At 49.6% G+C, this 24,763-nt stretch overlaps 10 protein-coding genes across 10 annotated transcripts; 6 read left to right on the top strand and 4 right to left on the bottom strand.

Moving 5' to 3' along the window:
• Positions 1-331: 331 nt before the first annotated feature.
• Positions 332-937, top strand: ACHE_60476A (uncharacterized protein; the record flags this gene model as incomplete). The annotated part of the gene is made up of 1 exon (XM_043281655.1): positions 332-937. One exon carries the CDS (start codon positions 332-334, stop codon positions 935-937), a length of 606 nt encoding a protein of 201 aa, XP_043139112.1.
• A 2,082-nt stretch (positions 938-3,019) lies between these two features.
• pfy1 (profilin) lies at positions 3,020-3,716 on the top strand (the record flags this gene model as incomplete). The annotated part of the gene is made up of 5 exons (XM_043281654.1): positions 3,020-3,047; positions 3,119-3,134; positions 3,239-3,323; positions 3,390-3,524; positions 3,585-3,716. 5 exons carry the CDS (start codon positions 3,020-3,022, stop codon positions 3,714-3,716), a joined length of 396 nt encoding a protein of 131 aa, XP_043139111.1.
• Positions 3,717-4,128: 412 nt separating this feature from the next.
• GOT1 (Got1 family protein) lies at positions 4,129-4,796 on the bottom strand (the record flags this gene model as incomplete). The annotated part of the gene is made up of 5 exons (XM_043281652.1): positions 4,129-4,428; positions 4,507-4,522; positions 4,577-4,625; positions 4,682-4,708; positions 4,766-4,796. The coding sequence occupies 5 exons, from the start codon at positions 4,794-4,796 to the stop codon at positions 4,129-4,131; spliced, it is 423 nt and encodes a 140-aa protein (XP_043139110.1).
• A 774-nt stretch (positions 4,797-5,570) lies between these two features.
• Positions 5,571-6,134, bottom strand: ACHE_60473S (uncharacterized protein; the record flags this gene model as incomplete). The annotated part of the gene is made up of 1 exon (XM_043281651.1): positions 5,571-6,134. The coding sequence occupies one exon, from the start codon at positions 6,132-6,134 to the stop codon at positions 5,571-5,573; it is 564 nt and encodes a 187-aa protein (XP_043139109.1).
• Positions 6,135-6,471: 337 nt separating this feature from the next.
• On the top strand, positions 6,472-6,920 carry ACHE_60472A (DASH complex subunit DAD4; the record flags this gene model as incomplete). Its single annotated transcript, XM_043281650.1, has 5 exons — positions 6,472-6,474; positions 6,535-6,591; positions 6,645-6,689; positions 6,758-6,842; positions 6,892-6,920. The coding sequence occupies 5 exons, from the start codon at positions 6,472-6,474 to the stop codon at positions 6,918-6,920; spliced, it is 219 nt and encodes a 72-aa protein (XP_043139108.1).
• A 399-nt stretch (positions 6,921-7,319) lies between these two features.
• On the top strand, positions 7,320-9,812 carry ARP5 (actin-related protein ARP5; the record flags this gene model as incomplete). Its single annotated transcript, XM_043281649.1, has 5 exons — positions 7,320-7,515; positions 7,588-7,908; positions 7,964-8,904; positions 8,953-9,729; positions 9,783-9,812. 5 exons carry the CDS (start codon positions 7,320-7,322, stop codon positions 9,810-9,812), a joined length of 2,265 nt encoding a protein of 754 aa, XP_043139107.1.
• Positions 9,813-11,478: 1,666 nt separating this feature from the next.
• Positions 11,479-12,100, top strand: ACHE_60470A (uncharacterized protein; the record flags this gene model as incomplete). The annotated part of the gene is made up of 3 exons (XM_043281648.1): positions 11,479-11,628; positions 11,680-11,783; positions 11,851-12,100. The coding sequence occupies 3 exons, from the start codon at positions 11,479-11,481 to the stop codon at positions 12,098-12,100; spliced, it is 504 nt and encodes a 167-aa protein (XP_043139106.1).
• Positions 12,101-13,271: 1,171 nt separating this feature from the next.
• Positions 13,272-13,801, bottom strand: ACHE_60469S (uncharacterized protein; the record flags this gene model as incomplete). Its single annotated transcript, XM_043281647.1, has 2 exons — positions 13,272-13,455; positions 13,524-13,801. 2 exons carry the CDS (start codon positions 13,799-13,801, stop codon positions 13,272-13,274), a joined length of 462 nt encoding a protein of 153 aa, XP_043139105.1.
• A 1,408-nt stretch (positions 13,802-15,209) lies between these two features.
• On the top strand, positions 15,210-16,613 carry ACHE_60468A (uncharacterized protein; the record flags this gene model as incomplete). Its single annotated transcript, XM_043281646.1, has 1 exon — positions 15,210-16,613. The coding sequence occupies one exon, from the start codon at positions 15,210-15,212 to the stop codon at positions 16,611-16,613; it is 1,404 nt and encodes a 467-aa protein (XP_043139104.1).
• A 2,141-nt stretch (positions 16,614-18,754) lies between these two features.
• nte1 (lysophospholipase) lies at positions 18,755-23,421 on the bottom strand (the record flags this gene model as incomplete). The annotated part of the gene is made up of 2 exons (XM_043281645.1): positions 18,755-22,979; positions 23,060-23,421. The coding sequence occupies 2 exons, from the start codon at positions 23,419-23,421 to the stop codon at positions 18,755-18,757; spliced, it is 4,587 nt and encodes a 1,528-aa protein (XP_043139103.1).
• Between the last annotated feature and the right edge of the window lie 1,342 nt (positions 23,422-24,763).

Below are 24,763 nucleotides of genomic sequence, written 5' to 3'. Positions count from 1 at the left end.
AACCATCCACCCCGCAAAAAACCTCTCTTCACCCCGCAACTTTATACAGGAATCGGCCTCCTTTTGGACCAATGTAGTATGGGATATGGGGTTAGTAACACGCATGCAGATGGGTCTGGAAGTATTTCATTTGCTACACTGTATGATTGAAAATCGTTGATTGTCGATGATGACGCTGCACTGCAGTCCTTTACGGGCTACAAAGAGGTATATAATAAAGTCGATGTTCTGAATGAGAGTTGGATAACTATTGGCCTTGTTTATTGCTTATATTTCCCCTTTAACAATTGCTTCACGTCAGCTCCACTGAATTCACAAATCAAAAGCCACAATGAAGATTTTCTCCTTCTTCGCCATGGCGGCCATCACCCTGGCCCAAACAACTCTCTTCCCAATCTTCAACGCTGCCCCGACAACCCTCCCTATCACCGGTGCAGAAGGCAGCATTGTCTCCGCCGACTCCTCGGCAACCACCATCGCCATCCAATGCGTCAAAGGCAACGACCTCTGCCAGCTCAACCAGGCCGTCACCGTCACCGAGGGCCTTTCCACGCATTCCATGAGTGCGGTTTTCTCAACGCACACACTCGCTCTAGATGGGGTGCTTACCATGATCGAAGACTGCACCATCACATCCAGTACCGTCGGCGCGTCGTGCACGGTGTCGCTTACTTTAGAGCTGACATCGCCGCCAGCAACATCATCGGGATCAATGACTGCTTCTGCCTCGGTTTCCACTACAAGCAGGAATTGGGAGACGAGTTGTGGATTACACGGTATCTATTATAAGCCGTTGACGGTCACGGCGGGGATGGAAAAGTTAAATGTCCCCACTTCACAGCCAACGGATGCGGGGGCGGGAGCGGGGGGGGAGGATAATCTGGGGATCGGGAGGGCTCTGGCTGCAGCTGTGGCTGCTGCGGCTATGTATGTATAGTTATTGTTATGGTCTAGTTCTATAGCTACGAATTTATTTGTATCTGGGACGGACTGTTTATGAATGAATGCCTTTATTGGATAATCCCTTCTTGAGGACTTTTCTTCACATGGTGGCTCAGAGCCCATGCTTTACTCCGAAGTCCGAGTACCGATGCGGTCCCCTACTACGCCAGATTGATTGGTAACATTCAAGGTAGGCCTTTGGATTACTATAATAATGTATGGGGCTATCAGATACGGTTCCTGGTTGGATTTTGCAAATGATTTTGTGAGCGAGGGAGACCAATAACCGAGTTGCCCTACCAGGATTAGGCCATAGAGTAGTAAACACGAATAAGGATAAGTCCTGACGGAGATGCCGGGTCGATACCAGTGGGTTGGTATAGTGAGAAAGGACGAGAATGGAAGGAGACAACAAGAACAAACAAAGACTGGGCAAATACTGACTGGATTCTAGATACTGGTTATTGGATCATACTGGAGTGCGTATTTGATTGGTTGATATGTCTGCCGTACTACTGCAAAAAATCGATATACGGGAATTAACTGAAACCGAAATAAAATTCCTCTGGTGATATCCCGGGACACACCATTATAGTATCTTCATAGTGAAATACTGGATATAGACCTCGCACTCATGGCTGAGTTGCAGACAATTTTACGAGCTCAAAGACTTGAAAACATTTGCACTGAAGGTAGCTCCAAACCTTGGTACACACAAGCTCATGCTTGACTGACTGGGGTATTCTCATAAAAGAAGTCCCTGAAGCGCTGACCAATCTCATCTCCATTTTGGTAGAACCAGGCACGTCCAAGTGTCTGTCCGGTGGATCTGCTTCTACTGCCGGCTACTGTTGCAATTGCTTTGCCGGGCGCATAAAGAATGTTACTGGGATCCTGGATCCAAATATAATATCAATGAAAGAAGAGGGAAGGAACGACTTTTTTCAAAAAGATGGGTCACCTGGGACATGGATGAACTGCATTGCTTCCACTGCAAATGAGCGTTGCTCCCCTATATCTTGCCATACTCTTTCTAGTAGCCAGTCTAGTAGAGGCGAGAATATTTCGATCATAAAGGTTTGGACATAATTAATTGCCAACACTGTCCGCAAGACATAGACTAGAACCTTCTGTCCAATCTTAGATGATTCCGCCTGAGAACAGAGGGTGACCTGGAGATTCTGCAACTCACTCATCTCTGCTATAACAGACTATGCAGGATCATAGAATGTGAGGGCATTGTTTGGCCACCCATCGATTCACCAAAGATATCGCCATGCTTCCATTGATCGTGCAGAGGCATGTCGATATGGAGGCAGCGGATCATGTGGAGATGATGGGCCAGCAAAGTTTTTCGCATGCCTGCGATGGTCTTATTTAAAGCATTGGTAGCATAGGTGAGGCATGTACTTCGGTACGGAGAAACGTTGGATTTGAATTGTAGTCCCGAAAGGGAAAGGCGTCATGATCCGCAATGATAGCACGTGATTCAATATCGAAAAGACCAATTGAGCTCTTTTTGGACGTTCCAAGCGGCTTTGACCTCAATCAGGAGAACAAGCGGTAAAGAAGGAAACCATGGTTAGCTCGACCGACAGTCACTAGCAGTGGGGAGCTTAATCCCACCGCCTTTAGAGGCCGAGAGTAGGATACCCGTCATTATGAGGTTGGCAGCATTTGTTCATACGGAAGAAAATGGAGAGTAGATAGTGCAAGTAGGGTATCTGTATTGTGTAGAATACAAAAAGAGCATTGCTGCAGTCTATACAGCGGATGGTTGCAGATACCGTCGGGGAAGAGATAACTGTACAATTAACTAGTTGCCCCTCTGTTGTTTGTCCAGCACAGGCCACCCCACCTCTCCTCCTCTTCCACTCTGGTCTCTTCCTCCTTCACCTCTCCCTCTCTCTCTCCCTCTTCAACGCTTAAACCCACAACAAAACTCCTTCCGCCTTCTCTTTTCTTTTCTGCCCCTTTTTTCCTCTCTTTCTTTTAAAGCCCTGTCGGTGGTTCCCTCCATCTGTTTCTTTCTCCGGTCTCTATCCTGTCCTATCCTCCTATCCGAACAACCGTCATCATGGGTGCTCACTCTGCGATCTGGCAAGGTACGATTGATTGTTTTGCTTCAGCATGGATTACAACACTGTGATAGAAATTGGATGCTAACTGCTCTTAGGCTATGTTGACTCCAGGTACCATATCCCGCAAAACCGTTACCCCGCTCCCGTCACCTCCGTCCAAAACCGCATCCCATGAGATTCATATCGCTATTCTGACACGCGACTTTCTTCTACAGCTTGATGGGCTCCGGCCAGTTTGACAAGGCCGCCATCCTCAGCCACGACTGCTCCGGCGTTGAGGCCTCTTCCCCCGGTTTTACGGTATGCCACCCGCTCGGTCTCATCTCGACCATTACCGGAATCCCCATCACATATTAACGAGTTCAGATCTCGCCCCAGGAGATCAGCGCTCTTGCCGCTGGCTTCGGCGACCCTAGCTCCGTCCAGGCCAGCGGTTTCACCGTCGGTGGTGACAAGTTCTTCGCCATCCGTGCTGACGACCGTAGTCTGTACGGCAAGAAGGTAGCTCTTCATCTCCTACCCAACACCGCGTTGACCAACGAACGTACTAACAATGTGCAGGGCAAGGAGGGTATCGTCGTCGTCAAGGCCGTCTCCTGCGTTATTGTCGCCCACCACGGCGAGGCCGTGCAGACCCCCAACGCCGCAACTGTTGTCGAGAACCTCGTTGACTACATCAACAACCCCCGGTAGATGCAGCTTTGTGGGAAATGAAAATGAAATGAAGATTTAAAGCAGTTGCTCTTGCGCTGTTTATTGTGTCAATATGAATTACGATGGTGGTTCCTTTTCTTTGTTGTTATACAGAACCGTAGATATTCAATGGTACTGAAAGCAGTACATTACAGCTAATCCAGATTCCTTTTGGAGCTTAGGCACTCAGTGTCATCCAATCCATTTAACGAGGAATACAGAAATATACATTAATGATTACTATTCTATGCGTCACGTCATCTCATGCAATCCACCACACCCATTTGCCATATCAACATTCAGGTGCTCAGTGGCCGTGTCAATGCATACATACAATACAATCTATCCACTCCATACAGCTCCCACCCCAATCCGAATGCAATGCCTTATACCTCCTAATCTCCGACTAACACTAAACCGGCAACTCAGCATTACTCCTCGTCCCCCCCGCCAAAATCTCCAACCCCCTGCGAATATAAGGCCCCACAACCGGGATATTCCCTGCAAACTGCCCAATCGTAATCAAGAAGTCGCCGAAAAGGATAAACAGACCGTACAGCTCGACTAGGAAGCCCGTGAGCGGCCAGCGCAGGAAGATGAGGAGGATGCCGGAGGCGAAGGCGATGGTTCCTTTGATCTTTTGGCGGCGGGTGAAGAAGGCGAGGGTTTTTTCGAGACCAATTATTAGGGAGAGGCCGATTAGGAAGAGGATCTGTTTGTTTGGTTTCTCGGTTAGGATCGCGTTGGGTAGGTTAGGGTGAGTTGGGATGGGTTGCTATGGGGGACGTACGTTTCCCATGGCAAGTCTGGGGACTTGTTAGTTCTCTGTTTCCCAGGATTATGAGGCGATGGGAACGTACAAAGCACGATCGAAGAACATCAGTACTCCTCCGAAGAGAAACAGTCCGCCTATTCCAGGAGTCAGGGACCCGGTCAGATCAGATAACCGCAGCGATTGCACCTACCAGCCGAACAAAATACAGCGCCGACTTCTATACCCAAACCTCAGTTAGCCATAATCTGTGATATTCCAGAAGCGAGCCACTGACTCTGATTCTCTGATAACCACATGGTAGGCATTTTGTCGATTTAGAGATCCAGATCCAATCCAAACAAGGCTGAGCGATATGCGAACGACACGAACGGGAGCGGCCAACGCAGGAGGTAAAAGGAGTATTGAGCTTGACGAAGTATAATAACGCAGCTGCGATTATAAGGAAGACTTCCTGCGCACGTCCTGCAAATAAGCATGCAATGCCGTCGCAAAGAGCAATATTATTGACTTTCCTATTCTGCCACGTTCCTTCTAGGTGTGGAAGTGCTAGTCTACATGAGGAAGGCGGTATGTACGGCTTTGGTCAAAAGCGCACACTGCAGTTTCTTATGCTCTGTTCAACATCTGTCAAGAGGGATTGGGAATCGCCAGTTCTACGCTGAAAATGATGAATTGCTTAATTGGATGATAATATGCGCGCGGCAATAATTATTAGACTAACATTATAGCTATTATTCCCTCAGGGCTCGACATGATACCCCTCAAAATCTCAACATATGACAACGCCGCGACGACAGCACCCTGTGTGCTGTAACTGATGTTCCAATTCGGTGGAGCATCGGTACTAGTCGAGTGCAAAGCACAAGGCGAAGAGCAATCTTATTTTTTCTTAGGTCACGAATAAGCCGGAGCGTTTTCTTGAACCTGTCTCGAGAGGGGCACGGTGGGTGGAAAGGGCTTGACTGTGTTGATCGTACATTCTTCTTAATTATTAGCTTAGCATTAAATATCAATTCAGCAAATCTCTCAACTTACCTGTTGTCGTGGATTCCCGTAGCACAGAACCGGTAGATAGAACACTACTTGAGCACAACCTGCGCCCCCCTAGCCTCCAAGTAACTCTCCGGCACACCCTGCGCCAACGACCGAATCACCCCAAAAACCTCCTTATCATGATACCGCAGCCTCGTCTTCGGATCCGTATACGCAGCCGGCAACCCCGTAATATCACAATACCGCTTCTGCTGTGCAGGATGCAACGACGGCGCAGACTCGATGTTCGTCCATGTCACGGATGGCCCTGAGCCCGAACTCGCCATCCTCGCATTCCTCTCCAAAACCAGCGTTGACAGGTTCTGCGCTGCCTGCGCGATATTCTCTCCGCCCTGTGCTCCTTCGGCTGGTGTTTCTGTGCCGGTGGTTGGTAGGAGGGGTGTTGTTGCGCCGGAGTTTGCTTGCGTGGCTAGGACGGATGCGGTGGCTTCTTTTCTGGAGTTTTCGGAGAGGAGTTGTTTGACGTTTTTGTTGCGGCGCTGCGAGGGACGCCAGGTGGAGGAGCGGAAGGGGCGGGGGATTTGGGCGATGTCTAGGGTGTCGAGGAGTTTTTGGTGAGCTTCTGTTTCGGCGGGGGTTGGGTTTGGCATTTTGTTGGGTTCTGTGAGGTGGAAGGATGGAATGGATGCAAGGTTGTTAATGGGATGGTTGTAGAGAAGGGATTCGCAAAGTTGGTACGGTAGATCGGAGGATGAGGTTGTCACTGTAGTTCAAAGAAATAGTAATGCTCATAGCAGCAAACGAATCCTGTTGTAACAATCGTAAGTTTATGAGAGTATGCAGATCAAAGCTGAAGGTATTTAGATAAAGCGCGACAACTCTGTTCGTCTCCGATGCAGTCTTTTGTATAGCTTCACGTGACCGTCGGGGTGGTGATGCGGTTCGGCAACAACAAACAGACCTCTTTCACACCCAACAAGCGATAAGATGGTAAGTTGGCTACTGGGTACTGTTCTCTTTCTATTGAATCGCGTTGCTGACACACAACAGGAGAGCCCTCACGAGCACCAGCAGACCCTGATTCTTTCTCGAATAATCAACAACATTGTATGTCGGCGCTGAAATCTACACTGGCAGTCCAGGACTGACAGGTTCTACAGGAAAAACTCAATGAATCTGTGACGGTTATGAACAAGAGCCTCCAGGTATGCTTTTTTTTTTTTTTTTTTCGGCGCAATATATGCCTATTTGGACTGATGCTAACTGCCAACAGGAGGTCAACATTCAGAACATGAACGTGGAATTAGTCGCGCAGATGTTCAAGAACTACCAGTCGAACGTGCTATTCCACTTGGAAGGTATGTCCAGAGTCTATCTGTTACCTAGATTACTAGCTAACCTGAATAGCCACGGAGAATCTGAAGGAGCCGTCATAATGCCCGGTCTCGCGTTGTATGTTTGATATGATTTGTTACGAGGCATGACGGATAGTAAATGGGGATTCAATCAATAGGAATTTGCAAATACATATTTATTTTCTTCAGTTGAATTGCTCTTAGATCCCAATAGAATGATGCTGTATCAGTAGCGATATCTCTGATTGTAGTCTTGGCGGCATCAAACGATCTCCGGATCTTTTCCTGCGGAGCGCGGTGGACTTCAACCTTTCAACTCCCCATTGTCATCATCCTTTCTTCCTTTTCTTTTATCCGATCAGCCTAATTCCCTATATTCTCGCAACTGCGACCGCCTGCAATGCGCTTATGATCATCTATTCCCGACAGCTTCTTAATCCCTCCGACCTACCTCCGATTTGATACCACCCTCCCGTCGCCATGACCATCACGTCGGTTCAGACGGTCCTCCCCAATCGCCTCACGATCGATCCCTCCGAGCGGAAAGCCGCGAAACCTCCTCCGCAGGTATACAATGCCAAAGACCATCCGTTCAAGGGATACCACCCACCGCAGCCAGAGGGATACCGGCAGAGCAAGGCAAATCCGGACAGTAGTGCAATAGTTATCGATAATGGTGGGTTGCCTTTCTTCTCACAGCCTGAATATCTGGATATCTTGTGAAAACTAACAAGTGAATTGTGTACAGGCTCGAATCTTATCAAAGCTGGCTGGTCCTTCGATAAGAGCCCACGTCTAGTCTTTCCCCCTGTAATGGCACGATACCGTGACCGAAAACTCAACCGAGCATGTCAGTTTATCGGATACGATTCGTACGTCGATGCCACGACAAGGGGACAGCTGCGGAATGCGTTTGACCCTGGTACGAGCGTGGTTGGTAATTGGGACGTTATGGAAGGGCTGCTGGACTATACTTTCATCAAGCTGGGTGTTGACGGCGCGAGTGGCGGTGTTGATCGGCCTATTGTTATGACGGAGCCAATTGCGAATCTCAGCTATCCGAGACGAAGTACGTTTATTTCCCAGGGTGGGTGATATATATGAGTGTGACTGACTGGTGGTAGTGATGAACGAGATTCTTTTCGAGTGCTACTCTGCGCCGTCGGTCGCCTACGGAATCGATTCGCTGTTCTCATACCGGTATAATAATGGGAGGAATGGGTTGATTGTTGATTCGTCCCATACGGCTACGCATGTTATTCCTGTCCTCGATTCCAAACCTCTCCTTTCGAACTGCTCGCGACTGAACTGGGGTGGTCTGAACGCTTCCGAATACCTTCTCAAGCTTATGCGTCTCAAATACCCGACGTTCCCTGCGCGGATGACGGAAAGCCAGATGCAGGATCTCGTGCACAACCACTGCTACGTGTCTAAGAACTATGACCAAGAGCTGAGCGGGTATCTGGATTGGACAGGGCTCGAAGATCGGGACCACGTTGTCCAATACCCCTTCACGGAGCATGTCGTACCGGAGAAGTCAGAAGAAGAACTGGCGCGAATCGCAGAGCGGAAGAAGGAAAGCGGCCGTCGACTGCAAGAACAGGCCGCCAAGATGCGTTTGGAGAAGCTTATGAAGAAGGAGCAGGAATTGGAATACTACAAGGATCTACAACAAGGTCTTGCCTCTGAGTCGAAGAAGGAAATTAGACGCATCCTAGAAGCGGAGGACTTGAAGGATGAAGCGCATCTAGATCGGTTGATCCGGGATCTGGAACGCTCCATCCGACGATCGAGGAATAAGGATCTAGGTATCGAGGAGAATGAAGAAACGGCGGAAGAGATGTCCTTCCCATTGTTGGACGTTCCGGATGAGGAACTGGATGAAGCAGGGTTGAAGGAAAAACGACACCAACGGCTGATGAAATCGAATGTTGAGGCACGGCAACGTGCAAAGGCAGAGAAGGAAGCTGAAAAGGCTCGTCGCCAGGAGGAAGAGCGATTGGATCGGGAAAAGCGTGAGAATGATTTCGAGAATTGGATTGGCGAACGGCGACAGGCCCGACAGGTATGTCCATCGATGCAATGTATGAATGACGTGTCTAATGACGGCTAGAACGTTCTGCAAAAAATGAAAGAACGCGATCGGATGAAGGCCGACCTTGGTAACCGCAAATCCCTTGCCAGCCAAATGCGAATGAAGACCCTCGCAAACCTAGCCGCAGAAGGGCCGAGGAAGCGACGCCGAGGCGGAGACGAAGACGACTTCGGCGCCAACGATGAAGATTGGGGAGTCTACCGCACCGTCGCAACCGGCGACCAAAGTGACGAAGAGGAAGAAGAAGACCTAGGCGGTGCCCTCACCAACCTGGAAAATGAACTCCTCGAATACGACCCCGACTTCACCGAAAACCACACCCTAGCAGCCCAATCCGACTGGACAAAGAGCATGGTGCATGTCTTCCTGCGGGGTCCTTGGCCCTTTGACCCCGAAAGCCAACGCGAGGCACACCAGCTGCACCTAAACGTGGAGCGCATCCGGGTGCCAGAGGTGGTGTTTAAGCCGTCGATCGCCGGGATCGACCAAGCGGGGCTGGTCGAGGTGGCAGCGGATATAGTCAATCAGCGCTTCTCGACGGGCGAAGACCGACAACGGTTGCTGCGGGATGTGTTTTTGACAGGTGGGAACACGGTCTTTCAGAATTTCGATGAACGGTTTAGGCAGGATTTCCGCGAACTTTTGGCGGATGATACGGAGTTGGTTGTTAGACGGGCTGGGGATGCGGTGCTGGATGCATGGAGGGGGGCGGCGCAGTGGGCGTCACAGGGGCAGTTGGGGAGGGTGTCGATATCCCGGCAGGAGTATTTGGAGAAGGGGAGTGATTATCTGAAGGTGAGCACCGTGCGTTCGAGTATGGAGATTTTGATCGAAGCTAACTGAGCCAGGAACACGAACTGGGCAACATGATGTCGTGAAATTTTACTCTGGGTGATACCTGTATGAGCACTTTATTTCCGAATAGGACAGAATAATGACCAATGGCAAAGTCACTGAGACGCATGCAGACATCCAGAAATAGGCGTAGTCTCTTCTGTATCACAATATCGGCGTGCTACCTGCCTCGAAGTTTCACGATTGTTTGAAGAATAGCTACTACTGTCGAGAATCACCCAGAATCACTTGACTACGCCCCATCTAACAGTCCCCGATAACATCCCACGGCAATTAAAAGGCGAATGCAAGTCCCGCAACGGTACTGTACGCCTGTATGGTTCGATGCATACAACGCTCTTCAGGATACCCCGGATGGTAAGTATTATGTCGATCGGGAAATACATGGTGGCTGCAATACATATTATTGACTCTGGGCGTACTTGCGGGTCCAGTATTGTTCGGGATTCGGGACGTGCGCCAAAGTCTTAAAGGATAAGTAGCTACGTACACTTGTTTGCTAGGATAGTAATCGGTCTCCCCCTAGCATACATAGCCAAAAGCATAAGCATGAGCTCCGGTTGTCGGAATACACGGGAAGAATATACCCAACCGAGTCGACAACCAATGGCAAAAACAACACGGCACATGCGATGACTCAAACTTGGGTTGGGTACTATTCCACAGAGTACTCCTGTTTGTAAAGCTATGTATCGAGTAAGTCAGTCCGAAAAAAAGTCCTTTTGATCAGGTGGCCTGCATGCCGAGCATTCCGATGTGCATTGAATAAGCATTTTCCCTGCTAGTTATAGTACGGGTGATATAGTCGCCTGATGATCATGAGATTGTCTACAGGCATGTCCGAGTACTGACAATCCCGTTAGTATCATAACAAATATCATGATACTAGCATTCACAGTATCAATATCTACAGTATGGTGTGGATAAGGTCACCGAGAAACCCCCGAGGAGAACCCCACAAGGCTGAACTCCGTCAGGTTCTCTCAAAGTATACAGAGCGCGGTCAATTGACCTTTTCGCTATATAAACCATACTCATTTGGGTAACTTCCGCGGGATGCCGCAATATCTTGTTTGTAGCTCTGTCCTGCGGTTGTTCCGGGGATTGAGCTTCCATGATGATTGGTCGTTGATATCGATTATGGCATAGATGTAAATATACAGAGACCACAACTAAACAGCAATGTCGGAAAAAAGAAAAATTTTTAAACCACCCACCCCAAATAATGTCACAGTGCTTCAACGGATGTAGTAAGACACTGTCAACTCGTAGTACTCTCCTGGTCCTGCCCCTCCGGAAATCCGCAGATCCTGATTATTCGTGACATCCGGGATATACAGGATCCATGCATCGCACTCTATTCGACAGTGAGGGGAACCTGTAGTACAAGGGCATACGTGTGATGATTTGGCAAAGCTAGTTCTGTACTCTAGTCTCTCGAGGAATGACCTGACCCGTGGATCCGCCACTGTTTCTGGACTGACGCAAAAGTCGGATCACAGCCCGATGTGATGTTTGTTTGATGTGACTCGGCTGCTGTACTAGCACATAAATTGGGTGGCTTTTCCTGCTTTCCCTCGGTTCTTTCTTTTTCTTCAGACATTGGAGTCCAGCCAGGTTCGGTTGACCTTGATACCCCTTGATACCCTTGGTTTTAATACTCAGCAGAGTATACTTGTACAGTGCAAAATGGTGGCCATTTCCAAAACAATTCTTCGTCCTTTCCAGCTCATCACTCGTGTTCTGCAGTGGTGCAGCGCCGTTATTGTGATGGGTATCACGTCCTACTTCATCCACAAGGGGCCTCGTGGGCAGCACATCATCTACCAGGAAGTCATCGTACGCCCTTCCCTTCCTATACTGCTGAGCTATGGATGCTAATTTGTACAGTCCACCATGTCCGTCGTCTTCTTCCTCCCCGCCTTCCTCTCGCCTTTTACTCCCAAGGTTGTCTCTGGCTTCGTATTCTTCATCGACGTCATCTTCTCCTACCTGTACGCCTCCCCCTCCTCCCCGTCCATCCTGTATGCAAGTATGTGTATTTGCTAACAAGACTCACAGCTGGTTAACGGCTTTCATCTTCGCGGCCCAAGACTACAACTGGCTCAAGTGCACCTTCTTCTCCCCTCCCGGCCTGGCCTGCTCCAGGAAGTACGCCAACGAGGCTTTCATTTTCCTCGCTTTCATCTTTACCTTTTTCGGCATGTTGCTTGAGATCTTGTCGCTTTGGTCTCAGCGTGAGGGCACCCCGCACCGGGAGAAGGACGGCCATGCGGCTCCGGCTCCGGCTCAGGCGACTTCGACGGTTTGAATTGTTTGCTATATCTGTAGCTGGCTGGTTGACTGGTGGGTGGGCAGTATAATTGTCCAGTGGAGGTGCGTTAGCTGCAGCTGCATGCGTGTGAGCGTGCATGATGGCTTGGGCGTTTAGTGCCTTTAGGTGTGGTTTATTTTGTTATGCCGTCGTCTTATCGTCGATATCCCTATATTTTCAGGTAATGCTTACGTCGATTCATGACTACGACTATACGAAGGAATGTCATCGTGGAGGATTGACTGACTTGGCCATGTTGATTTTATATTGGTTCGATCTAATACTAATCTAATATTCCTGTCGTTTTCTTGTTTGATGCTTTTTGTGTTGGACATAAATACTTTCTACTGTAAATGTACTACAGACTATCGTGAGAATAATGACTTTATTGTACATTCTCCTTTACTCTAGGATAAACCTGATGACCTAATAATATGTAATTACTACGACCCCTTGCTTTCGACAGCTGTATCCTATTTGTATGCGAACCCCCACACTGCGTACTCCGTACTCTGCCTCGGAATTCCCATATTCGGAAGGCAAAAGACATGTACTATGATGGTCTCCTGGGATAGTTCCGTTTGCCGCTTCCTTGTTTCTTTTTATTTCCTCTGCGGTATATTCGGGATGGCTACATTGTTATTACATGTTTATGACATTCAATCTGGTAACCTGGAATCTATTTCCATAATACTCCTCATTGGCTGTTGCCCCTGAACTATTCTCTTTTTCCATGGTAGTAGCCCTAGGTTATGATTGTACCATGGCATTGTTGAAGTATGCCAGTACCGTTGTCCATGCAAAAATAGTGGACAGTAAATTTACAAGCGGTTAAATAGAAAATGTCAGATCAATTGTACACTAATTGATGACTCCGAGATATATCAGTCAGACCCGTCAGGTCTACCGTCCACTTCATTTCAACGAATGATTCATGCACTCAAGGTTTATTCATCGACTGCACAAAACTTGATTGCACAAGGATATTATGATCCCGTTTATCACCTCCATTCCCATCCCCAACCGCACCAATCCTCCCACCCACTGTCACATCATTCATCAACCCAATCTCATCATCCCCGTACGCTGCCACTGTCCCCGATAAAAACCCCCAATTTTCCACAGCCTACTCGACGACGCAGAGTTCGATTTCCCCCTCAAACCCAGACTAGTTAAAACGGATTGGTAAACTTGCCGCGCAAGAGGCACTAGTTGTGGTAGACAGGCGCAGACGATTGCAATGCACGGCTCGATCGTGGACCAGCAATACCGGGCCCATGAGCCAATTGACGTCGGCTGCGTTCATGAAGAGGGAAAGGTAGTAGATTCGGACAATGCTGGCGATGCAGGCACTGCATGTGTTAAGAGACTGGTTAGCTTGGGCGGGTCAATGTATATACATCGGGATTGGGTCGCGTACAAAACGCCGACAGCCATAATCCCACAAATAGCCATCTTTTTCCGAATGCTCATTTGCGGCGCCACGATCCGCGGGAAGGGGATCAGGAGGACGATGAAATCGCTTAATATGTTGATAATCCCTAGCGCGAGAAAGAGCTGGTTGGCATTGATATATGTCCCTTTGGCGCCGCTAAACTTATTCCAGAAATAAGATACCGGCCGGCAACAATTTGCCATAGTGAACCAGATCGTGAGCGGATAGGAAATCGTGATGAAGAAGCCGAAGCAGATGGTCATTTTGAGGATCGGATCGAGTGGTGTAAAGACATGGCGGTAGGACGGATGGGAGTTTTGGTGGAGGCGCAGGCGGCTGCGTCGATGAAGGTGTATGTATATAGGACCTAGATATTGATGGTGTGAGTGGGATGGGCCTCGTGTAGATCATTTGGTTGACTGACTTTGAATATCATGGTCAGTTTAAGGTGTTCCCCCAAATGTGTTTTCCGGCTCCTGCGGCGCCGCCTGAGATACTCAGGCTGGCTGTTGCACCTAAAAAAACCTATTCAGGCAGCTCGTCAGCAGAATACCAGAGAACCAAAATTGCCAGTCATCAGCCATCAGAGCATTCCGCAGCGATATCCTGGTGACGAATCGCAGGATAACAGCTACAGCCGCTAGGCATAGAAGAGCAATGACTGCGGCATTGTTTTCACCTACACGGCTGTCCACTACGTCAATGCTATCCAACAGCGGACCAGAAATGGCTAGAATAGCTGCTTCCAAAGCCATGCCATGTGAGAGATATCGTTCCGTGGAGCACGCGACATTTCGCCTTCATACATCCACCCCAGGTCACTTCTCGTACATGTATATTTTGTGCGGCTAGATTACAGCACATGCCAAAAAAAAAAAAAAAAATACCAACTATGGTGCTAATAACAGCGGCAACACTCGAAGCAATACATAAGCCGGTTTCGGAGAGTCACACTAAGCAGGGTACGTATATTATATACGGACCCTCTTCTCTCGTCCATGGCTCCTAGAGCGGCCCTTGTTATTTGGATATACATAGCGCAAGTACTCATTTGACGGCAAATGGAGCTGACAGCTCAAAGGAACCCCCGCAATTGCTGAGCGATCTTCCGTTGGCGACTGCAGCAAGTGCTGTGGCAAGCGCTAATGCTCCTAGGCCTTTCTTTAGTCCAACGGTCTCCAGGACGGGATGCGACGTTCACAAAGTCCCGATCGGCACGGACCGGAGTATGATCCCATATGGTCAGATTTCATGCTAACCTGGAAGTATCGTGGGACACTAAGCGACTATTTGGTGAGGGAGAGGGGCACGGCATATCCGGAGCTGTCAGCACAATCCTTTGAATTGATTAGCTGGGAATGAGCGAATGATTGTTTTCCGAATACGAGTCATGGAACGGAAGACAAAGAAAAGAATAAGCGAAGTTGTTCATCATCCCGGACTGTTACAAGCCTAGAAAAAATACCTCGTCTATCGAATGCCCGGGTATGTTGTCTTTCCCATCCGGTTCATTAGCTATCGTACTTGTACATAATAGGGGAACTAATTCATCAGAACTTCCTATGCGAGTACTAGCTGTAATTAAGATAAAGACATAACTAGCGGTTCCCCTGTCTCGTAGCCGAAAACTTCGTCTGCTATTATCAATTTCCGCAAAGAACAAGACTCACAATGGGTTCGATATTAAACTACAATGACACCTCAATCCCAGCCCTCACATCACTGGAACGTATCGGCCCCAAAGGCTACCTCCGCTATGTCTTCCCTTTCCAGCTCGTCGAGGACTATAACATCGATGAAGTCGCCACAGTCTTGAGGACAGGATACGACGCCCTCAAAGACCGCATTCCAGTCGTCGCCTGCGAGGCCATTCCCGATGTCAATTTGAAGCAAGCCGGTGTCCTGAAACTGCAGAGACTTCATGGTTCAGACATCGAAGATATCGTAGTGAAAGATTTACGAAACTCGGATGCCTTCCCGCAACACTACTCAGAGCTCAAAAAGAAAGGCTTTCCCGTGGCCGCTTTCGACGCAGACATCCTATGCCGCCGGTCCGTTTGGCCAAGTCCAGGAGAGAGACTACCAACATCCCTCGTACAAGCGAATTTCATCCGCGGCGGCCTGGTCCTCACATGGTGCATCTTGCACATGGTTGGCGACGGAACATCATTCTACACCTGGACAAAGGTATGGGCCGACGAATGCCGGCGTGCGCTACAGGAATCCATCGAACCGGTCCATCTCGACGAGGCCATTTGGTGCGACAGAAGTCGCATGATGATACCATCTGGCCGGAATCCTGGGTCCCTGAAGACGCATCCAGAATACACTCTCCTTCCCTTCACTCCGGCAGGTGCACCGCCGAAGATGCTCTCTCCTCATCACCGCGGTCAAGTCTTTTATTTCTCACCTGTGGCGCTCAAAGAACTCAAGGCAGAGGCATCCCCGGCTCGCGCAATAGTGCCGTCGGATCAGTCCTGGATCTCTACCAACGATGCCCTCTCCGCCCTACTCTGGCGCACAGTCATGGCGGTACAGTCACCGCTTGCCACTCTAGAAGGCGATCCAGTATCCGTCTTCAACATCGCAATAAACGGCCGCAAATGCACAGACCCACCCGTCCACCCAGAGACCCAAGGCTGCTTCCTCGAATACATCGCCGTCTCTCTCCCTATCCGCGAAATCCTGGGTTCGTGCAACCTCGCCGACTTAGCAATCCTAATCCGCAAAGCTGTCCTCCGCGCAGACAATCAATACACAGACGACGTAATGTCTCTCGTCGAGCAACTCGAAGACGTTGACAGACTAGTTCCAACTGCATTCCTCGATGTGCCTGGGTTCAATTGCATTCTGAGCTCGTGGGTAGGGTTCGAGTTGTATGGGTTAGAATGGGGCTCGTTGCTTGGGAGGATTAAGGCCGTGCGGACGCCGAGTGTGGGTGCTATTAATGGGTTGCAAATTGTGCTTCCCCTATTGCCGGATGGGGGTGTCGAGATTTTGATGGGTGTTGAGGAGGGTTGTTTGGGGAGGTTGTTGGAGGAGCCGTTATGGATGAAGTATGCTGTGGCGAGGTAGTTTTCATTTCCTGGAGTTGATATATATCTAATTGCTTATCTTGAATGTGACACCCAACTGATTCCAGTGCATCAGTATCATCGATATCTACGTATACTAGGTGAATACAAATACCTCGGTCTATGGCAATTCACTGCCCTTGCTCGGGACAATCAATTAAGTATCTATCAGTTTTCTGAGCGAGATTCCTGAACACACACACACACACACACACACACACACACACTCTCTCTCTCTCTCTCTCTTTTGTCCCACCTTGGCATCTAAACCCCCATCAAAATAGGTCACTTCATCCATCTTCCTTTCAAATAATCCGCTCAGTGATTCCATCCAAAGTCATCAATTCAATTTCCTACTCAAACTCCGTGCCTATTCCGTACAACACAGTTCCCAAAGTCCCAAACCTCGTTTGAAATGGCAATTCCCATTTTCCGAACAGACATCATGCTGGTTTCATCTACAGAAATGGACCCCCAAGCGAATTGGGAGCATGCTGATATCGCTCCAAACCCTGTATCACCGAGAAAGCGCATGGCGTAGCCCAGCATGAATAACATGCAGAAGCGAGGGGCTGCTAGCATGTGCCCACGGACCCCATCAGCCTTGGCCCTTGAGTGATAGCAGACAATCGGTCAGTCCATGGAAACATGTTGCAGCTGGGAAGTGCATCGGAAAGCATGTCAGAAGTCCCGGGAAATGTCCCCAGCGCATCTGGAGAGGCGCTTTTTGGACGAGGTGTGATAGACTGGGTCCTAATAAAGCTAAAGGAGAATGCAGAGAAAATTTCTTGCACAAGCAAGAGAGACCATACCCTCTTTAGCCCGATTTCGAAACCACGGAATCTGGATCCCTCAGAGAGAGCATGTGGTATACCAAGCTGTGAAGAACTGAACGAACAACCAGCACTAGCGATGGTACGCTAGCCTGTTGTACCTGGAATAAACAGACAAAAACCAGATACAACATGAATAGTAAGGCAGTCGATATGCAAGGTCTCTCCGAGGAGTTTTTTATCTGCAGGAAGCCTGGAGCGTATCCCATAAGCAGGACTTTTTTGCGCATGTTAGAAACCATTCTCAATGATCGGAGCATGGTGTCTGGCATGTTTTATGGCGCGGTGTCCGGTTTATTCGACAGTGCCTATTTCCTTGAGGATGTTGGCTTGTCCATGGATATGACAAGCTTGGTGGCGGCGTCGAAAGATAAGTAACGGCGATGATCATTCGGTTAGAATTCTCCTCCGACAAGGTGTTTGTCCTTAACAGCCGTCTTTTTTTTTTTTTTTTCTTGACTCTTTGATCACGCCGTATACTCTCCCAAATGAGCTTTTCTTTTTGCTGCGTCAGCAAGGAATGCATTGCTATGGCTCTTTCACGACTGGGTTTTCAACACATCATCCGTGAATGATAACCCTCGCGATTTGACAATGTACTCTGAGCCACATTCAGCGCTGGCTCAAATTCGAGCCTGGACTACAGTCAGGTTGGGGCGGTATTTATATCTGCTCCTTCGGACACGAACACAGGGCATTTTGTTCAATGCTTGAATGAGACCCAGCGCATTCTGCGAATATATGATTATACGAGCCGTATAATGGAATGCAAACATGGCAGGTAGCTCAAGTCGACAGCCGAACAAACGATACAAGATGCAAATGCAGAGGCAGAGAAGCCAGAACAGCAGGGTCTACAGGTACAGGTCCCTGAGCAGTCGCACGTCAAAAACACGGAGCAGACGGAGAACGATACCTGTATAGAACAAGCACTAGATCAGAGCAGCATTTGAACTATCGTGTGCCTTACTTGGGTATATATGTGCATATAGATCTCATATGGGGTGCAAGAAATGTCCATTCTCGACCCAGCTACGAGCGGAACACAGATATGTTGCCGTCAAGGTAATCATTGCTAGAGCTGGTCTATTTACCATGTACAAATACCACTCTATCACACATACAAATTGGTATCATGTCTTCATGCAATCAGCTAATCAATCAATGTGTTGAACAAAGTCAAGTCAGTCAAGCAGTGCCCTAACTCCGCGCTTGCATATATCATAACAGCATTTCGCCAGTACGCTGTACTGGACAGGATATTGATGTTTAGAAAGAAGCAGGGGGATAATCGGTAAAAGAAAGGGGATCAAATACTAGCCCTCCTCGGCGCCATAGTTCTCTGCAACTTCTTCTTCTCCTCTGTTTCCTCGGGGATAGGCAACGATCCTTCATTCCTGAGTCTTTCCAGGTATTGTTTTCCAAAATTGTACCCGAGTTGGTAGATCTCGTCGAACTTGCCAAATTCCAGTGTTCCGTACGGGTCGATCGGTGGCCGCATGTAAAGACATCCAGGCATCGTCTTCGCGCGTTCAAGATTCTCAATAGACGAGACATAGGCAAGCCGAGCCTGGATTTCAGAGAGTGTAGGCGGGTTTGGAATCGAGGAGAACGGGTTCCAGCGGTTGACGACGCTCCAGAAGCCAGATAGAGAGTCACCATAGGCTTGCGGGGTGTTGTCATCGATGGAGCCAACGTCGACAGCGAAGATGACATCCGCGCCTAGGCCTTTCATGTGCGAGACGGTAAGGTTGTCGATGTAGCCGCCGTCGACGAGCATGCTGCCTTCATCGCAGATCGGGGGGATGAGACCGGCTAGTGTCATTGAGGCACGGATGTATCGCCACACGTATCCCGAGGAATGGAACTCTGCCCGTGAGCGGCTGAGATTGGTCGTGTTGCAGTAGAATTCTAGCCAAAAGTCTTCAATCTGGCTATCGCCAAAGGTTTTGAAAATACCACGGTTGAACTCGTGGCCAGTAGTGTAAGAAACAGTCGGATAGGTTAGATCCAGCGCAAATCGCCACATACTGCCCATACGACCCGCGAATTTCTTCGCTCGACCGTACATCGGAACGACATCTGCATCGCGTGCATACAGGGCACCGATGAACGAACCAATCGACGTGCCACCAATAATATCAATAGGAATACCCGCCTCCTCAAGCGCCTTGATCACACCGATATGCGCGATACCTCGAGCACCACCTCCACCAAGCACAATACCAACAGACCGACCACAGAGCCGTCGCGCCAGACGGTGAAAGTCACCCTTGAACGGCGTGTGCGCAGAGTAGAGAGGTGTCTGGCGAATTCGTCGGGAGGTGTACTTTTGGATTTCCGCTTGAATGACCTGGACACGCTGCTTTAGAACAGTACCCAGGTGCTTGTTTGACTGGGGATGGGATGGTTCGGTCGTCAATCGGAATGCCATTTGGATGTGGTGGTGGCCTCCGTTGACCCACACCCGGTTCTTCAGCCACCGGCGAGTTAGTCCTGGAGGACAGTATCGTTCAGCATGTAGCAAGACGAGCTCCTTGCGGGCCGTTGTTTTCATTCCCAGTAGGAACCGCTCGTATTCTCCGATGTTAGGTGATGCCTCTGCCAGACCAACCAGCAGAATACAGTCCGCTTGCGTAATGCATGTTTGAGTCCACGGCGCATTTACATTGGTGTCTGCGATGTACAGCACCATACCATACTTCTCTTCCAGGTCCGCCAGGTACTGAGACAGCTTGAGCTTGCCCATCTTCGTAAACGCATGTCGACCCAGGTGGTTCAGGATAGCCGCCTGGTTTAGCGACGTCACTCCATTGGTCACACCAATCTGATGAAGCGCATGCAGCAAACGGTGTCCGAACTCCACCACTGGAACCCCAGCAGTCACTGGCAAGATACAAACCGTGCGAAGGTTAATCGTCGACGTCGCGGTCTTGACACTACCGGCGTTGCTCTGCTCCATACCCTTTTCTGACACTGGGTGCTCGACCAAGTCACGCATCCGCTGCGCAATCAACTTGGAGACCTGAATCGTGATACCTGGGTGCTCTTGCGCTAGACTATTGAACAATGATCTGGGGAATTTGGCCAATTCAGTAGCGCGAATGGCATGTAGCGTGGCAGGACGGGTCGACTCTGTCATCACTTCCAACTCGCCCACACTCTCTCCTTGGCCATACTCGCCAACCACGGTCATCTTGCCATCCGCGCCTTCCAAAACAGACCGCAGACGGCCATTCAGCACAAGATAAATCGCGTCACTCTCGTCACCTTGGTGGTAGATGACCTGTCCAGCGTTGACCTGCACCCACTCAAGGGCGAAATCGATATGAAGCAACAGTGGCGGCAGCAGACTGGTCAACCGCTTGGCCAGAGTCATTTGGGCGATTGGATGCCGTTCCGCAATCCTCTCCAGGGATGAACGCGGGAGGAAACCCACATAGACATCAGTCTTGGCGACTACATCAGTGTATGACCGGTAGGATGCAACAGCACCCACGTATCCCTGGATTCCACCGGGTTTGATCATGTATAACGATTTCCGTGATTGCTTCTTCCGCTTATTGCCCTCAGCCGCGCCAGTAACAGCGAAGCTCCGCGTTGTGCCAGTCGTAGTGCGTTTGAGCGTCGGAAATGGCTCCTCGGACGATCTGGACATGAATGTCGGTCTGGAGGTTCCAACCAAGTCTTCTCCCTTGTCGCTCACGGGAATTCCTACGTCTAAGAATCCGTCGACGACATAGTATAGTCCGGGGTGTCGCTCTCCCTGCTCAACCAAAACCGATCCCTGCGGGAAGTAGACAATTTCAATATCGCTCCGAAGCTCCTCTTTCAGGTTGACAATAGGCGAAGTACCACCAGCGCTAGTCACCGACATCGACATCATCGACTCCGTTTCGCCTTCTCCAGCGCCCTCATACGGATCAATGAATCCAAATGCATTGCTGAACACGGCCTTCTGACGCCGGGAATCATACGAAAGAAGTCTCGGGGATGCATCGCCTGAGTGACTACTCTTGCGAAACGCGTCACGGGTACTACCACTGAGTCCAATGCCCTTCATAATACAATCAAGAATGGCATCCCGGAACAGAACATCCTCATCAATTGACGATTCCTTTCGGTGGAGATGTGGTGGCCGGAAAGGCGATTGTTCTCGTTCTGCCAAAGGAGTCTGCAATCGTGGGGCCAGATGCTCATATCGCGGTCCAAATCTAGAAAGCTGAATAGTGGACAACAGATCACCAGGGCTGACACCTGTGTCGCGTTCACTAGTCATATTCAAGTTCTCCTGACCAATCACCGAAGCAGGACGCCGTGAAGACGCTATTTTGGCATGGAGAGTAGCCTCCTTCCGTAAACTAGTCGTGGAGATACGTCTTCGCCCGAGAGAAGGATTATGCAGCGCAATTCCCTTTGTGATCTCCTCTGGTCCCAATCGATCTCTTTCTTTAATGAATTTGTCCTTCAAACGATCCAATGCGGTGCCTCGCATCTCATTGGGTAGATCGTAGTTCGTAAACTTGGCCATATGTTGCTCAATGCCCAACACTTCGCTGCTGAGACCCAGATATGAATGCGCGGTGGCGAAAGTGACGCGCTGCAGACGAGTAAGAATGACCTGGATAATCTGTGCAGTTGCTCGAGGATAAACTCTTGTCAAGCGGCGGAATGCACTGGCGGGGATTATAGCAATCGTCGTGTCCACCATCGCACGCGCGACGATATCTGGATGGACCGATTTCCGCCTCTTCTTCCCCGGCAGTCTCCTGGGCCCTCGCGGAGAGTCTTGCGCACTCTCATCCAGATTCAACGGTGGCACGGTTGGTAACTCTCCACTACCGTTTAAATGAGGAGTAGAATCACTGCGTCCTCTTGACATAGCCAAGGGACTATCCAGCGGGATCGATCCATGTGGACTGGCAGGAAATGAATCGGGCTCGCGAGATGCGCCTGCGCTCATTGGAACATTACTAGGGGTGCTTGATCTTGTGCTCTCTGATGCGCGGAGTTGAACATCTTCGGTGAACAGCGACAGAATCGAGAACAACGACGACATGGATGCGCCATTCTTGACCTCTGTGAGCAATTGATACCCTTGTTTCCCTCCAATGTTGTGGCCTTCCTCGTCCGACGATTCATTATCCATGTGATGCACGTCCTCATCGATTCCCGGTTTGCGATCCCGAATGGATTTGACAAAGATCTGCACCAATCCATCCACCACTAAGCAGAAACCCTTTTCTTCCTCCAACATGAGTGTCTCTCCAGCGACCAATTTCCGCGTCTGCATCGTGCGGGTCAACTCGTGGAAAACGGGTCGCTCCAGATATCCGAAGACTTTGATCGCGCTGAGGAACTCATCGAGGTAATTGGCCAAACCGGGCTTCGAATCGCCTTCATGGACATCGGGGAAGAGGTCGAGTTGGGGTTCTTTCCGTTGTGGTTCCGGAGGAAGACGGCTGTACATGTTCAGGAACCGGTAACGAATGAACCAGCTGATGGTCGAGACGAGGACCAACAGAATTAGAAGTCTATAGTGCATTATATAATTAGCCAATCCGATTCAATTACCGGTCGGAATTGGATAAGAAGAAAAATAACTACGACTTACAAGGTCGTGAAGTTCATGGTGAAGGTCAGGCTCATGGAAAAGAGCGTAAAGAGCCATGTTGGCAGGGTGATGGTGCAGAAGGTGATGATCCAGTAAAGTATGCTCGGGACAACCTGAAAAAAGAAGGTAAACAACCAGCCAATCCACCCAGCCATGGTTGAGGGCGTTGGAGGCGATGACAGAGGCGGGGGTGGTAAATGGGAGGCAGCAATGCCTGTCACTCCCGATAGACTTGCGGTTATGGCAGGGGCTCGAGCAGCGCGCGAAAAGGCCGAGGAGAAAGTAAGCTGGTTCGGAGGTTCCTGCACTGAGGAGGAGGGCAGCAATTGCGGCAGATTGTCTAGGCCTCCGCCGTCGGCCATGGTGCCTCGTAATCCCTGTTTAACCGAATGTGAGGGTTATTGTTTTCCCTGGCAGGTGGACCGAATGTGCGAGAACCGGGCGACGAAGGCGGCAATGACGTTAAATCCTGGCGGAACTTGGCAGTCCAATCTCGCACTCCACAGCTGGTCGAAGCAAGCTCAATGTCTCACAGAATTGATCATGACCCTGGCCCTCATTGCGGCCAACGTGCGTGCAGAAGGAATATTGGCTGGTGGGTGTCTGTCAACGGCCCGCGCAGACAGCCGAGCAGCAGCCAATCCGGGCCGGCGATCAAAGCGTCCGGATGGAGATCGTAAGCGATGGAACGGGAGTCTATTCGGAAGAACTTTCAAATTGCGCGACAGAGGAGGGTATGGAGAGTTGGAGGGTTGGACGGAAGGTGAGATGGGGGAGGACGGTCAACCGCGACAGCCGGAGAGCGTGAAGGCGGACAGGAATGTGATTCGTTTTGCGGTGGCTGGGAAGGTTCAGCTGATCGGGTCACGAATTGATCAGTTGTACATAGTACAGGCAGTGTTCAATGTGCTGGGGTGACTTGGGTTGTTGGAGACTTGGAGTACTTCAATGACTTCTGAGATGTGAGTATTCTGTCTCAATTGTCCCGTGACTCGCGTGATGCAATCGGCAGTCAATTCCGGATCTCACCAGCATTTTCCTCAAATATGCAGTCTCATACTACAGGGTAGTCTAGTACTACTAACCAATCCTCTTGTCTTGTGCAGGTAGCTGTCTGTACTGATTGGCCTTCATCTTTCTGGTCTGTTGTGGCCTCAGGTGTCTATTATCACGTGCTACAATTAATGCCTGAGGAACACTAGTTGCCTACGGGACCCGCAGTTCTCGGTTGCTCCCGCTGGTACATATCTAGCTGCCTCCACCTATCTAGTACATACTCTTCTATCTTCTATGTACTCCCTACTTCCACACTCATCGATCATTTCTTCTCCGTACACTGTCCTTGACATGTGAAACTCACGTTTCCAGGAAGTATCCTTATCGATACCACGCTACCTATTCCCGTGCCTTTTCCATTGGCTATGAAGAGCGCTCCTGAGCTCGAACGTTGTCTCCAATTTCTGCAGCCTCAGATTTACCAACTCCTGAGCACCAACGGTTTTACCATTAGGGCCAGAGTGGTTCCATACGTGGTGGACGATCCACTTTTTTCTTAATGTACTAAAACTAGCATAAATTACATGTCCCTGTTACACCCCAGAGCATGCTCTTTGTGATATTACACGGTAATAAACACGCCCTACGCTTGTTCGGCCGCACGAGGGACAAACTTTTGGCCTCTTTCAAGCCCATAACATCTTCGAC

Source organism: Aspergillus chevalieri, chromosome 6, assembly GCF_016861735.1.
Source record: "Aspergillus chevalieri M1 DNA, chromosome 6, nearly complete sequence".
Classification (NCBI taxonomy): Eukaryota; Fungi; Ascomycota; class Eurotiomycetes; order Eurotiales; family Aspergillaceae; genus Aspergillus; species Aspergillus chevalieri.
This window is presented reverse-complemented; position numbering and strand designations above follow the sequence as displayed.